The sequence below is a fragment of the Crocodylus porosus genome, unplaced genomic scaffold (assembly GCF_001723895.1).
Source record: "Crocodylus porosus isolate Cpor-Errol unplaced genomic scaffold, CroPor_comp1, whole genome shotgun sequence".
Taxonomy (NCBI): Eukaryota; Metazoa; Chordata; order Crocodylia; family Crocodylidae; genus Crocodylus; species Crocodylus porosus.
The window spans coordinates 8916883-8933183 of record NW_017728942.1 but is presented as its reverse complement, the minus strand read 5'-3'; the positions used below and the strand labels follow the sequence as shown (position 1 = coordinate 8933183).

At 40.0% G+C, this 16301-nt stretch overlaps 1 protein-coding gene across 1 annotated transcript; it reads right to left on the bottom strand.

The window, feature by feature from the left end:
- Window positions 1–8990, bottom strand: GID8 (GID complex subunit 8 homolog). The gene is made up of 5 exons (XM_019548242.1): window positions 8884–8990; window positions 7189–7318; window positions 5751–5947; window positions 5087–5284; window positions 1–4511 (listed from the first exon to the last, which is right to left on the bottom strand). Exons 2-5 carry the CDS (start codon window positions 7304–7306, stop codon window positions 4338–4340), a joined length of 687 nt encoding a protein of 228 aa, XP_019403787.1. The 5' UTR covers window positions 7307–7318; window positions 8884–8990; the 3' UTR covers window positions 1–4337.
- Between the last annotated feature and the right edge of the window lie 7311 nt (window positions 8991–16301).

Genomic DNA, 16301 nt, shown 5'->3' with positions numbered 1-16301 from the left:
TGAATATTCAGTTTTTATTTGCTCTAAAACAGTAATATTCCAGGTAAAGCAACCCTTGCAAATCTTCACTTTCACATTAAAAAAACCCATTAGGAATATCTGGATGTAGCAAGTGTGGAAATTTTTTTTGACCCATTTATGACAATTTACACACTGGCTTTGTATCACTAGCTCCTGAACGTGATTGGGCTAGTACAAATGTGTACTCAAGTACCAAACTAAATCCATATGTATGGATAGGGGCAACACATGTTTTAAGTGGCTTCCTTTGACAACAGATGTATTGTCATGATGATACTACCACTGGGGAGAAGACACCCCAAAATCCTCCTGGCTCTGTATGTAAATGACTGCTCTCGTTAAATTTAGCTGCTTCATACCAAACTAAGGACTACACATGCTAATAGCTACTGGCTTGCTTTGAGATGGCCGGGATGCATTGCTGCAACTACTTACTGGCTGCATCACTTCTTTAAGATGCAGAACTCCCAGAAAGGATCTTGAACCCACACGGAGTTGCTTTGCAGCCATAACAAGCAAGGGGGTTCTAGCCTGGAAGCCAGTTGTAGAGCAGTAGGACCAAGTTAAGACTAGGTCCTGGCAAATAGTAAGGGCATTCCTAAAAAGACTGCCTTGCAGGCCAGGACCATCAAGAAAATGTGACACAGACTACTCTCCAACTTAATGTCTTCGTGCTAGAAGGTATTTTGAAATAAGCTGAGGCAAAACACAATTTTAAAAACATAGTTTTAACTTGCACTCAACTATGCAAACCAGAGCGATTTTACAAAAAAAAAGTATAGACAAAAAGAAGTATTTGGGACAGTACAACTGAAGAACAAATGTCAGTGTTATCTTCATGTTTCACTAAAAAACTTCATATACAGCCCCACACACACACACACACACACACACACACACACACACTTTCTGGCAAACTTCTTCATGTGCTTGTGCTGTCGAAGTTAAAACTGTGAGAGTGAGACATTATTCAAGAAGAGATTCCACCTCAGTTCGCTCTTCAGATAGCTTCCTACTAATGAGTTATGTCTGCTTCTCCAAGAGTTCAAGACAAAAATCCCATCCGCGTGTTCGCCTTCATACTGGTTTCCCAGCAACAACTACCAGTTCTTCCCTGGTAATGCAAGAGGTTAGACAGCTCTGTAAATAGTATTTGGAAGAAAAGCTCTTCTCTTAGTACTTCACATATATAGAAATCCACCACTCCCTGCCCTTCATGGATGGCTCTAATGTACAACAGAAGCAAGTACAAATATACCTTTCCAATTGGACTGGCAAAACAGAAACATCGTTAACTACCAAGAGGTAGAAATAATTAGGCAGTTTTATCACTCTCAGAGGTGTAAAGTTCATCTCCTAATCAGAATATATTTGCCAAGGTTTTTTTCTCTTTCTTTCTTTTTTACAAAGGACAAGGTAGGATATTTCACAATGATGCAACTACTTTATGTTCACAGCATTAATGCAAAAAAGCCTTTGTTTTTGGCAAGGAAGAGGGTAGGAGAGGGGTGAGTGAGTAGCTTCTGACATTTCATTACTATGTTTGTTGCCACTGGGTTCAGAACAAAGCATAGATAGATGCTGCCACGCCGTTCGTACAAAAGTTATTTGTAACTTCTTAAAGATATGTAAAGTGGAACAAAAATATACCTGTATATATTTTACACTAAGAGCAAACTGATCAAAGTGGCATTTAATGGTATTTGTCAAAGTGGTTATCTAACAATAATGGGGTTAACAAAAACCCATTCATTAGTAGTCACCAAATAAGACATTTCTCATGCATATGACAAATTCATTTGTGTATTGACAGAGGTCTGTTTACTGTGTACAATATTTCCATAAGTTATGTTTCACAGCCCCTACCATTCCAGAATATTTCAAACAGATAATATATTATATTTGTATATGCAAACTATTTTATATACACTAATATAAAGATCCTTAGAAGTACCATTATGACTACCTTTATGCTTTCTGTAAAATGCATAGCTTTCAAATATTTTCTTGCAGTTACCAAAAACTTTACAGATTAAAGCTGCTTATCAATGTGGCATGTTCATAAAAACAAAGTGAAATAATCCTATACTAAAATTTTATATTAAACCCCCTAGAAAAACATGTTTATTTTTAATGGAAAAACACAAGCTAGTGAAAATTCAAGTAATCTATGCTCAGTATCTGCCCAATATACTCTAATAATTAATGGAGCATTTTAAAAGTATGGTGAACTTCTCAGCCAGGACTGCAGTACTGCATTTCTCATGGAGAAAAATGCTAGTCATGCCACAAAAATGCACTTTCCATTTCATCCTGGAGAAGCTTTAGATGAGATTCAGCACACAAGGGTCAGACGGGAGAAAAACTGTCAGTTGTACATGAAGAAATTAAATCTAGTTCCAGTTTCATTTTTGCAGTTTGTTATTAAACAAGGTTATATTAACCATACAGATTATTGCAAACAAAGTAATATACATGGTCTTTAAAAAGCAACTGACTGAAAACAAATTTGCATCATAGACATTTAGGTAAACTGTTAGAATAAATCAACCAGGGTGAAGTAAAGCCTATCTATTACAGCAAGTGGAAGCCAATGATAGCTCACTACTGTTTTGTAGGGATTATAAAATAATTGTACATGGTGAACGCCTCAGTGGCAAAACGATCAGTAGTAAAAATGGGACAGAACCATAGTCTCCTTTTGTTACACCCATCATCTAGCTTATCCTTGGTGTTCTGTATCTCTCTAACTGCTTTATAGACAACTGTCTCCCCAGAAAATAGCTACACAAGTAAACAGTGTTCACAGTAATTCAATAAGTAACAGATTTTGTTAGCTTGTTTCCCTAAGTCATAAGTATCTGCAAAGCTTTATACAGTTTAATGCCTAAGTAGTCCAGTAAAGTGAAAACTAAGTTTAATTCTACAGGGTAATAGCTACCATACACGACTAGAGCATCTACGCTGTGTGACTGGTATGACATAATTGCCAGCGTACTGTGATGTTCTACTATTTCTTCCAAACTGGTCTTTGTTCAGCAGTTCTGCAATAACTCAATGCCATTTGCAACAACTCAACACACTGTTTTACAGGATCTAGCTCTTGATTTGGCAAGATTAGTGCTAAATACTACTGGATATACCAGTACACAGTGCTGTAAAAAGTCATACATACAGCAAAACCTTCTATACCCAGATGATAAAAAAAAACCAAACCCAAAATGATCAGGGCTTCATGTGTAAGATAAGAATTATTGTTATAACTTTTCCTAACTGGAGTGGGGGAAAAAAACCAACCAATATTACAGGGGAAGGTGAATTCTACATCTCTTGGAACAGATATGGAAAAAGGTTTTACAAACAACTGTTCTGTTCAGCCAAGGCATAAGATGCAAGAATAACTAGCCTTACAAACAACACCCCTTATACTTAACAGCCAATCTGCAAGTAGAAAGACAGATTCTGTACAAAAGCAGACACTCAATAAAGCCTACAACGGACCTCAATCTCTGGGGATTGCATCACATCCTTTGTTTACAAAAGGCTGTAGTAACCAGCTGACATTGTAGCAATGTCTAAGGTGGATATTTATACAGGGAAATAAATCCCTGATCAAAAACCCCAATTACTAAATGTAATGCAATGCCTGCTTTGAAGAGGCCATTCTGGTCTTTCTTGAACTTAAAAAGAAACTTATTTCCAGCAATACTTTTTTTGTGAAAAGATGGGTCACTGATCCATTGCAAACATAACTCTCACCATATAAAGCACCAGAGTCAGAAACAAGTCCTTAAATTATGATTTACAAGTTTATACACTATTTCCTAGGCAAGACATTGACCTTACGTTATGTTTATAGATGAAAATTGGCCAGTTGTTAGTTAAGGGGAATACATGTCTGCCTATAACTTAAAGTAGAAAATATTCACTGCTCTATATACATTTCAAATGGGAGACAGTTAAACTCAACTGAATTGTTGCCAATATAACTGGTTGGCCACTAAACTAAGCATCAATCAGTAGCCAACAAGAATCCTTGAGTACTGTACTCTTAAAAAAGTTGTTTCTGTTCCTGTTTAGTTGTTTTTTTTAAAAATGTATTATAGTGCATAGCCTAAATCAGACTTTCCAAGAGATACAGTGCCTTTCAATGCAGTTTTGCAGCATTTAAAAGGGATTGTCCCTTTAAATAAGATGTTCATTGGAAAAAAAAAATCTGAATTGAGTGCTGTACTGTAGTAAAAATATTTCAGTCACAGACTGATATAAAGTATACTGTGCAGAACTTAAACTGTTTGGTGTCCATCTGCACACATTTACTTGGGTTCTTCAATTGTCCCCTTGCTGAGGTCTGTCATTTTGGGATATTTGACTTTCTTCTGGTCCAGCTCATTCTGCGCCCACAGTAGTAATTTCAGTAATTTGGCCAACTTGGGCGTAGATTCACGGTTTTCATAGTCTAGAACAGCTTGGTTAACTTCACTCCATACCTGGAAAAGAAATACTGAATTTAGTAGTAATTCTCTAGATTAATTGAGAGAGAATGCCCAAAGTACACAAAGTGCTGCTCTCATGATCTCACTCTCTGGCTTTTGAGTTCCAATAAATCAAGTACCATACAAAAAGAGTCCCAGATAAAAAAAAAACTCTGAAAAATCTAGCAGCAGCATCAGGAATTAAGTCAAGGAGCTGATCAGAAGCAACAAGCTCAAGGGATTTTATAAACCAGCAAAGTGGTTTTGGTTTGCATTTGCAGACTAGAAAGCCAGTTAAAGGGAAATACACTACTACTTTTGAATAAGGGAGCTGTGTAAAGGCATAGTTTTCAACACTTTGAAATTTACAGTGGACAAAAGTTAAGAGGTAAAACAAAAACCCTGCTATTAAGAGAGGGGCAAAACAACAATGTAACGTGGAGTATTTCACACGATCTGAATTCATGCATATTTTAAAAATATTGCTATCATAAGTTTTGCCACTAGAATTCTGTTCTGTGCAAAATATGAAATCCCAGCTCTCACAGAGAACATACATGAGAAGAGCTTCTCATCTGAGACAACTGTACCTTCTGCCTTTGCATCATGTTGAGTAAGTCTCCAAATGGTGATTCTTCAGGATTATCAAAAGCCAGCAATGCCAGGGTGCGCTCCATTTCTGTCAGGCATTCTCTGCTTTCCTCTCCTTGTTCTGCCAACTGAGTTTGGGCAAATTCCAAGGCTGCTTCTGTCTCACGTTGCCGAATCAATTCAATCAAATGCTGCTGCTGTATGTGAAAGAGAAAGCAAGAGCTTTCCATGTACTTGTTGGGTAAGTGTTTAATATATATAGGGACTATTACATTATATATCAACACTTTTAAAAGTGGTATTTTGCAAGCATTGAAATTCCAATTGCATTTCTCATTCGACAAGTAATAGTAAAGCTAACCCTATTCTGCAGAAGAGTTTTGGTATCTTCTGAAACCTTTTCAAAGAAAACTTTGGTGTACAGTGCTGCCAGAAAACATGATTAACCATCGGCAATTGGAAAGTTTGTAAAACATGGTAAAGTTGAACATGACTGGACTCCATGCCACAAAATTCCCCTTGCAGTTAATGTATGAAGATAGACTTTTAAAACTGCAACCCACTGCATATTAGAAAGCTCTTGCAATTACAACTTTTCTTCACTGCCTCCAGGTTTTTCCTGATACAAAACAAATTCGGCATTTGCTTACCACTGGGTCTTACCTGTAAATGAAAGTAAAGGTATCTGTTTGTATCCAGCAGTTCTGGGTGAAGACTGTTTATCAATGCAATGGCTTCTTGAATCTGTCCTTTCAATATCATTTCTCGAATTTTTATCCTTTCATCCAGAGTCTCTAGGTCAACACTGGGCTCAATTCCAGACTCCATTCGGAACTTCTCTGCTGCCTCTTTAAAGCCCTCTGTAACAAAAACATTTCACCTCCAAAATCTATTAAGCCAACTTTTTCAAACATGTACAAAGGCCCCCAATTTTATTTGTAAACTTTTCAATAGAAGTGAACATTTTTACAAATAAAACATTGAGATTTAAAAAAAAAAACAACAACTAACTATTAGGTATCTAAGAGGGAGAATGAAATTAAGATAGTATTTTTTGAAAGACTTCACATTTTACATCCTAAATTCTATGTCATTTCTAAGGAGTTGAAGGGTAGAATTAAACGAAACCGAACCAAAATGTCTTCAGAAAGCTTCTGCTGACCCCATACCTGAAAACAGAATGGCAGTCAGATAGGTAGGCTTGGTTATTCCTTGCCAGAAAAGACCTCAGCAAAAGATGGTGATGACTTATTTAAATATCCTTAGTAAACATATATAAAAACCAAACGACTGTATATACTCTAGTTTGTACACTACACAAATTTCTTGTTCACCAGTGGGGGAGTGAAAAATAAGTCCCTGATCAAAACCATATAGCTCTGACTTACAGACACATACAAGTGATTCATGGCTGAATATTTAATTGTTTTCCTATCACTCAGATTCCTGTTGCACATGGACATAAATATGGGTGTAGACTGACTGTTAATGGCTCCACCCTGGTACAGTTTGCCAAGAGACTGTATGTCATAACTGCCAAATTCCAAGGGGTTTTTGTCCCTCTCAACTTGAAGTTCAGTGTCTGGATGGCAAATATGATATAGAAGCTTATAAGGATAAAAACGTTTAAGAGATCAATGTCCTCTTGCAATTAAGTTCAGTCAAGTTAGCTAAAGATGGTTTCTAGTAGTCTCTTTTACTTCGTGATGAAAGGCACAATTCAAATTATACTGGTAGGGAGCACCAGAATTTTCCATTTTTATAAAAACAGTGTGATATTAAGCTCTATACAACTTGGGGTAATGACATATTCCAAAGCACAAGTGCCATAAGAGACAAAATGATTAAAATTAAAAAGAGACTGGAGATCTCAACATTATATCCAAAGCCAACACGTTTTATTTTTGCTCAAAAGAACACTAGTGAGCTGATACGTTGCTAAGAGAAGCCACAGCAAATACTGGTGTCTGCTATATCAATTAATGGCACCCAATTAATAATACATTTCAATAAAATGTCATTCATTTTTATGATGCGAAACACAGGATCTGATCCAGAAGAGTGCAACCTCCTAAATTTAATACCCACTGTTCACCGTTACCTGTAACAAGGTAGTTCATGATAAGGCGGTTCATATCTGCTCTCTGGATGTGCAAATTATTGAGTTTTTCCATCCATTCATCTTTTGTGATTTCATCAGGTTTTTCTGCATAGCTCATTCTGAACTCTCACTGTAAGGAAAGGAAGAGCATTTTGGTAGAAACACGCACAAGGCAAAGACTTTCACATGCCTTCAAGAACACCTGTTACTAATAAAGAGCAATGGCTCAGGAAAAAAGTTAGATCTGAGGCTGAAACGCACTTATTCTTGATCACGAGAGGATTATTTGACGTGGTCACTAATGTGCTACAGCGCTGAACTCAAGCTGACTTTTAAACTACCTGCTTCCCAAGGGGTCTTCTAAGTAAACATAGAAGCCACAATTGTATGATGACAAGGCTATTTGGATAAATATGTGTTACTTTATATTAGGAAGCAAAACTTGTGACAGAGGCGATATCTTTTATTAGACTAACTAGATATTTGCCATAAAAATTATTTATTCGCAAGCTTTTAGGCACAGGCAATTGCAAAGATTATAAAAGTTCTAGGTAGAAATGAAAATTCATATCTTTTATTAGACAACTAAATAGATAGGAAAATCATTCTTTGCAAAATTCGGGGTACAAACATTCCTGAAAGCTTGCAAAGAACAATCTTCCCAACTACTTATTTGTGATCTCTTTTATTAGACCAACTAAATAGCTGGAAAAAACTGAACTTTGGAAACTTGCAGGCACCAATACCCTTCTTCAAGGATAGGGGCACTAACAAACTCACCATACGCTTCAAGAAGGATGTCTGTACCCAAAAGCTTGCACAGAACAATTTTTCCAACTATTTAATTGCTATGTCTAATGAAAGATAGCTAAATAGTTGGAAAGTTGTTCTTTACAAGCTTTTGGGCACAAGCACCCCCAAAAAACTTGCCGAGGACACTTTTTTCCCATCTATTCAGTTGTGATCTCTTTTATTAGACCAACTAAATAGCTGGAAAAATTGTTCTTTGTAAGCTGTCGGGCACAAACGCACTTCTTCAAGGCTGTCGGTGTATCCCTATGCTTGAAGAAGGGTGTTTGCACCTGAAAGCTTGCACAGAACAGTTTTTTCCAACTATTTAGTTGTGATGTCTTATAAAAAAAGTAAATTAAAAAAAAAGAAAAAAAGAAAAAAAAAGCTAGAGTTGGAAAGTTGTTCTTTGCAAGCTTCTGCGCATGGGCACGGGCACCCCGCCTCCCAGCTCACCCAGGTCAATTTTCCCAAGGATCTCACTGGTCTAATGGAAGAGATTGCCTTTACCCAAGCAACCTCGGTCTCTGGACCAACATGGCTAGCACCAACACCCCGAAACACTCCTGCCGTGCGAACACATGGACCCGCCAGATAAGGATCCCATCAGAGAAGGCCCATACCCTGCAGCCCCCCGTGCATCCGGGCTCCTGTGGGGCGCACACCCAGGAGGCCTTCCTCCATGCACGTGCACCAGGTGTGAGAGGAGCTTCCGCTGCGTTTAGACCTCAACCCTACCAGCCACGACGGGCAGCGCCGCCCCGGGCCCCGGCTGGGCTGGGGGAGGCTAGGCAGGCCCCGCGCTGCCTCAGGGCCTGGTTGAGGGACGTGGCGCGGCCTCTGGGACTCCCCGCCGGCCCCTCTCCCGGCTGCGGTCCTCCCCCGGCGCCCCTACCGCCATCTTACCGCGCAGGCCGCGCCGCCAGCTCTAAAGCACACGGCTCCCACCCGCTCCGCCGCCTCAGCCGGGCCGCCAGCCGCAAGTCTCGCGACAACGGCCCGCTCCGCCAATCAGAGCGCGGGGGTGCCCGCCCACCAGACCGGGAAGGGGAAACCCGCAACCGGATGTGGGTTCGTACCATCGAGGTGGGACGGGGGAAGGGCAGAGCGGACACTTAGGGATCATAGAGAGTGAGGCGAGAGTAGGCCCAAAGGAGAACTCGAGGAGTGGGGGGAGAAACAAGAGACCGGTAACGCGCATGCGCTGGTGCCTGGCTCCGGGCTGTACTCAGGCCCAGCGTGGCCAGCGGGGTTGAGGGCGCTTATCGTTTCCACTCTTGAACGATAATGGTAAAAGCGTGCAAATAATGATAAAGTTGTAGACTTTATAAATGCAGATTATTTCTATTCGTATTTCTCTCAAGACAAATTATTTGCATTGGTATACATTTGTCTTTGTATAAATATGAATTATTTGTATTTACTTAAATACAAATAATTTACGTTTATATCACAATACAAATGATTTGTATTTACTTAAATATAAATTATTTGTATTTGTATCAATTTATATACATGCAAATTATTTGTATTTACGTATAAATGCAAATTATTTCTACTTGTATTTATCAAAATACAAAATAATTCTTGAGGAGTGTCTTTGGTAAAATAGAAAAGAAATATTTTTTTTGCAATTTCTCAGTTGGTTTAATAAAAGGTGTCCTCTCTGAGCCAAGAGTTTTTAGAGTTTTGCATTTGGATAATTTTTGAGGTAGCTCATTGATGCAGCAAATGGAAAAGTCATCCTTGGGGAGTCTTGACTGACTTTTGGGTTTGCTGTCAGCACTTCCTTATGATGGCTCACCTCAAAATAAAGAAATGCTTCAATTTTGATGGCCCAGTTCTCACTCACTGGAGTACAGCGAGCAATATAAAGTAAAGACTTATTTGCATATTGATTTGCGTATATTAAGGTGTACGATTGTTGGTCAGCAAATACGATAATTATGAGCTTCCAATACAATCATTTTATATTTAAGACCTGGCAACACTGCTTGGAAGTCAAATCAAACACGCTCAGTGAAGCCCTACACTTGTCTGACATGTTTGCAGGCCATGTGGCCCCTCTGTTTAAATCCAGCTGTGCAGGGAGTCTGGTCTGCTCACTCCACTCCAGTCCTGGGTGGGGTGGGGTGGGGAAATTGGCCATGTTTTAAACCAAACTTTGACATTTGAAACTTGAACTGTGCTTTAAGTATTGGAGGTACTGCAGCCATACCCCTGGCAATGGACATGGAAATCTCTGAAGGGTGGGCGAACCTGGATAGCAATAGTACTGCATCCATTACATTGGTTGTACCAATGTAAATCAACTTTTAAAGAAGGCATGATGACCCCATAGTTTACTTGGTACAAACATTGATCCATTTTGTGCTGCTGCTTTAGCACAATATGTAGAAGGGGTCTGCTCCTCAAGAAAACACCTTTCCTCTTTCACCCACCCTTGTGCAAAGCAGGTGTCAGTGTCTGCTTTTGCTCATGTTGCACCATTGGTTTTTGCAGCTGCTCCAAACGGGTGACGCCAAAGCCTTTAGGTGCCCAACCAAAGCTGTAGTATTGTAGCCAGCTTAGCTGTATTGGCTGGGAGTATAAAAATTTGTACGGGTCAAAAACCTGGTGTCAATGTAGGTTTGCTGATGGAAAAATGCTTTTGTCAGCGTAGTTGGCAGTGTTTGGGAAGGTGATGTGGTACATTGCTATTGGTATCCTTTTATGCTCCTATTTAGGGGGGGTTCAGCACTCACTATGATAGTAGAGGCTTCGTGGTATAGATAATCTCATCATACAGCACATACTAGCTGTCCACATTTGTCTAACTGATCTAATGATCTCATTCATATCTCCTGTATTTTTTTCTGAGGGCATAATCTAAAATTAATGATATTGAATAGATAGCTGCCTAAAGAGTTTGTGTCTGTTCTTTTGGAAACCAGTATGCTTCTGGCTCCTAAGCACTCTTTTCTTTAATGCATTTCTTTTGGTCTGTAATACTAAACACATACTCTTCCAAACACTCCAGCCTTCAAGGATGTAACTTCACCAGCTCCTCCCTAAAAGGTGGAGCTACCCAGGAGATTTGCATATAAGTGGGGAGTAGTGGGGAGGTCCATGCCCTAGGAGTGTTTCCTGAGTCTAGTATAGGGAATGCCACACCCCAAACAGAGGGAAAGGAGGAGGGTGGTGTAATATGCTTGAAGCTCAACTACAGGTAAAAGGAGTAAGAGTTATAAAAGCATCTAAATTGCTTTAAAAACTGAATAAACTATGACAAGTTTGACCTGGTTTATGCAGTATGTTGGTTTACAATTTTTGGTACCTGCTTTTTCCAGAATTTCAGGCAAACTACCAAATATAACAAGAAATTGTTCATTTTTCCTTCCTTATATGCACTGCAAGTGGGAATAAAATTGAGATTAAAGAATTGTTGGGCTACAGCTATTATTTATGCTGCTTCATAGTACTATTTTGAGAGTGAAAAATAGTGCTTTTGGCAATAGCACTGTATTTGAAGGTTTAGTATGTCTGTTTTTGGTCAGACTTAAGCCTATTGCTGTGTCAGCTTTTATTATGAGTAAAACACTAGGGAATTGCAATGAAAACAGTTTGAAATGTTATCTGATAAAACAACATCTTAATGATTTTGTAAAGACTAGTACTGTGAACTTTTAAAAAATGTATTTTAACTTGGGGTTAACACTGGACCCCAATGTTTGTTTTAAGTCTTTCATTTGCCCAGTGAAAACATTGCATTTAGTATGCGTAGGTTTTAAAATAAGTGCTAAAGATTCAAATAATTCATTCATCTGTTTTAGTTTGTATTTGCTTTTTTGTCTGAATTTTAGACCCTTCTTCTCTACTGCTAGCTTGACTTGTAAAGAAAATCCTGTATGATTGAGGGTGTTGCCTAAAGCAATTCAGGTTTTTTCCCCGTTACCAGGTATAATAAATAAGGTATCTGAGTAGTCAAGATCTTCATTCTTTTCTATCTTCTCTCAGGTTGATGGGTGCTAAACTACCCAATGTGTAACACCTGCTGGCTTCTCTAGTGAACTCTACTCGGTGGGGTATTCAGGCTCTCAAGTGCTGCAGGAGCTGGAGCACTCAGATTTTACAAGCTCTGAGCTATAATGCGCACAGGATTTGGAAGGGAGGTGAGTGACTAGCCATTAAGTTTTTGATTAAAGTGTGTGAAAGACTTTTGAGAGATTAAATCTTACAAAAAAATGAAGCTGTGAAGTCAGGGTGCCTGGAAACCAAGGAAGGGCAATGGCAAACTTTTCCTGTCTAATTCCCCTTTCATCTCCTATATGCTAAACACCTGTTACACTTTAGGATGAGTGAGTGCCCAGTGACCACACCCATGATATTTTCACCACCCTATCTGTCAAAAATCTGCTGTACATCTGGGGAAAAAACCTTAAAATGCCAACCTGTAATTGCGGGGTTAGATGGGACTGCGTGGAAACGAGCCCAGTGCTTGCTTTGTGGATGCTACTCCAAATTGACCATGTACTTCCCACCTGGAAAGCAAGAAATTGGACCTAATGATATTATCCATGTCTCCCATTTACTTGCCTTGCAGATCTCAGGTTTCTGAAGGATGCAAGTCATTAGTCTTTTATTAATTCAAATAGCTGGGACCTTGAAGGGACTTGAGTAATGTAGTCCATTTTGAAGTGCTGGCAGAATACAGTGCAATATGAAAATTTTTAGCTTTTTTTGTGAATTTGGTCCAGCAAAAGGAAATGTCTAATTTTTTTTTTTAACTAAGCCTCCCTGTGCATTAGCGGCACTGGGTATTAAAAGAGGCACATGGGGTCAAATAGAGCCAAAAGGAAGCAGAACATCCTTGAAGAAATCTATTAAAATCCTTGTTAAACACCACACGTAGTGGGTAGATTTGCTAAAATTTCTTGTTGATTTTTCCACCCCCCCCCCCCCAAAAAAACCCCAAAGCTATTTTCATTACATCAAAAGCATTACAATAAGCATAAAATATTTTGTGTATGTGTGACTCTAGTGCTTGAGAATGTGGTGATTCAAGTCTAGGTCTTGGATAATCCAATGCTGGAAAGACTTGCAGAGTCTAGTATTCATGAGAGGTGTTGGACTGATTATCTGCAGAGAAAAAGAACTTTGCCCACGGAACAGGTAAGGAATGAATATAACGCATGCTATCCAAGTGTCCCCATGATCTGTTTAGCAAAGTACACAGAGGAACCATCTATCAGACACCCCTCAGAGATGAGCTTGTTCATCTAATATGCTTCCCTTCTCCATTACTGTCGTCACCAGCCTCTGCCTGACTTCCTGACAGCCAAATGGCTTTCCAGAGCCTGCTGTAGTGCTCCCCTGCCATGAAACAGGGAGGTGTTGAACCTAACTCCCTGTTTCAGGGCTCCAGAATTTTAGGAACACCAAAAATATGGGGCTATTTTGGTGGGGAAAAATGGACTTGCACGATCACTGTACCATTTCTTCCTTTCAGTGCACTTGCCGCCCAGAGCTGAGAGTGCCGTTCCTAGGAGTAAGCAGAGTGAAACGTCCAAGTCTGTTGTTGGTAACTGTGCTATAACAGTAGGTAAAAGTCAAAGCCTCATTGCTCTAGACTCTGTACAACCTTATCAGGGGCCAGTAACAGGGACTTGGGGAAAGTCTGTTCACCAGGGCCCCCCTTGGAGTCGCTAGGAACAATGGCCACAAGCTGAGGGAGGATAGGTTTAGGTTGGATATTAGGAAGAACTACTTCACGGCAAGGGTGGCCAGAGCCTGGAATAGGCTTCCCAGAGAGGTGGTGCTCTCGCCTTCCCTGGAAATCTTCAAGACTGGATAGGCACCTGGCTGGGGTCTTATGACCCCTCCCACCCCCAGTGCTCCTTCTTGCCTGTGGCAGGGGGTTGGACTCAATGATCTGTCTAGGTCCCTTCCCACTCCTTGATTCTATGAAACACAAGGGTTTGGAGAGAAAAAACAGGTGGGGACTTCCTTCATGTCAGCCTGCTCTATTGGATTTGGATGCATTTTGGATCCACTGAATTTGCAACCGTTTGGATGCAGCTCTTGCCCTTCAGTAAGCAAAAGCTGAATTTGTGGGTGCTCGGCCCCCTTTCATTGAGGTAAGCTGTCCCAACCATGCTATTGGTCCAATAAAACATTGCCCCAAAAAACTGCCTCTTACTCCAGTTTAGCTTTTGCTCACTGGGGAGTGAGAGCAGGGACTCGAACAGATATTGTAGAGCACCTGCTGTGCAGTAAGTACCAGCCGCCTTTTTAACTTGCTCCGAGTTGTTCCTTAGGTCGTGTCCATTTGGGTACACACCATCTCCAAGAGTTTGTATTTTAGAAGATGTCTTGTCTTGTCTTGTCTTGTCTTGTCTTGTCTTGTCTTGTCTTGTCTTGTCTTTCTGTCTAGAGCATTCAAGACAAGACAAGGAGCTGATAAACTGTCACAGCCCATCAGTACGTGTCTAATGCCTCCAGTGATTTCATAACTTGCCAAGAAGCAAGCCTTGCTTACTTATTCCAAATGCTCAAGAGCCACTTGCCAGAAGACTGTGTAGTTGCTTTTTGGCATGTGCTCAGAGATGTGTTCAGGACCTCAGGCTCTGGCATGCTCCTGAGAGTACCTGGCCCTGGTACAACAGCATGTGATTAGGAGTGAGTGAACAAGTCTTGTTTCTCTGTGTTGGTGAAGGCTAGATAGAGGTACCCTTGGCTGCCTAATAATCAGTGAACTCTTTTTGTAGGCATCAGGTTGGTTGCAGATATAACTGGCTTGAAATAAAGCATCTGCTAAATTCAGTGGGTGTGACAAATGAACAGCAGTACACTGAAGGGGCACTAGTAGGTGAATGATATAATTGAAATGCAATTACTAGAAGGACATAAGGCATTGGGCATGGCATGAATTGTTTTGTTGTAGTCTTCTTTGGGATGCCCATATTTAATTTCTTGCTATGCAGGTTAGCTTTCCATAACATGCTGAATTGGTATAGTTTATGCTTCATTCCAGGGTTTATATTGTAGCTGAATTTGGTTTAATAAAGCTTCTTTGTGTTTTTTTTTTTTTCTTCTCCCAAATAAGACTTAGTTTACTAAAGCTGTTTCTAACTATACTTGGAATTTAAATGTTGCTCTCTGCTTCTAATGTCTTGTATTTTTGTAAAGGGATCTTCAAGACCTTAAAAATCATTCATGAATTAAACCTAACAACACCCTGGGAGACAGGTAAGTATTACCATCTGATTTTCCAGGTGGAGAAACAGGACTATTTACCATAGTTAACATCATGCAAGGAAGTTATTGGCCAACAGGAAAAGTTGGAGCTCCTGCTTTTCTAACATTCAGTCCTGTGTTTTTACCACCACAGCAGGTTCCTTTTGAGCACTGCTTAAAGTGGGCTATGTAAAGAATGCATTTTTACAATGTCAGTGTGGAGCATGTGTTTCATATTCCTAAATAGTTCTGATCTGTTTTCAGCCCTTAAAATCTTCTGTTAAGTTCTGCATGTGCATGGAACCCACTGAAATCACTGGGGTGCTCCACGACGGCCTGCTCCCATGAAATAGTTTGCAAAAATAACACCTTGATGGATCTATCAGCCGTTGTGTAATGACGTGCGGCCAAGACTTGCAGTGCCTGATGGCTATTCACACCCTGGTGGCTTCTGACTGGCTGTAAAACATCAGTGGTTGGAATTGCTAATACCGCAAACATTGTCCCCAAGAATAAAAAACGCTGGCAATTGGAACCAACTCCTCACTAGCAAAGCCTCGTCTGTTAATGGCAGAGTTCATTTATTTATTATTCAAGCTGTATTTTTAGGTTATTTTTAAGTCTGCGGTTAGCCGGTAAGTTAGCCTTAGGTCTAATTTAGGTCCAGTTAGCCTTGAACTGGGGTGCCTCTGTGAAGAACTAGTGCTGGTCGAGGTGGTTGTCCCCGGCCATCTGCGGCTGGACCCAGGGAGAGCTGCAGCGGGGATTGCTTGATCCTTGGAAGTGCAGGGGAGGTACATCAGGCTGGAAACCAGGTAACAGGAAAAGACCAACACGGCTACAACAACCTTATTTCTAAGGACATAAGCAGACCAGGGTCTTTGGGTCAATGTGAGATCTTTTATTAGACGAACTAAATAATTGGAAAAATTGTTCTTTGCAAGCTTTCAGGCTCAAACACCCTTCTTCGGGCAACTAAGTGAAAAGAAATAAGGGATGGATTTGATAGCTGTGTTGATCTGAGACTAAAAGAAATGCAAAACTCTAGAACTCTTGGTTCAGAGATGATACCTTTTATAAGACCAACTAAGCAACTACAAAAATAAATA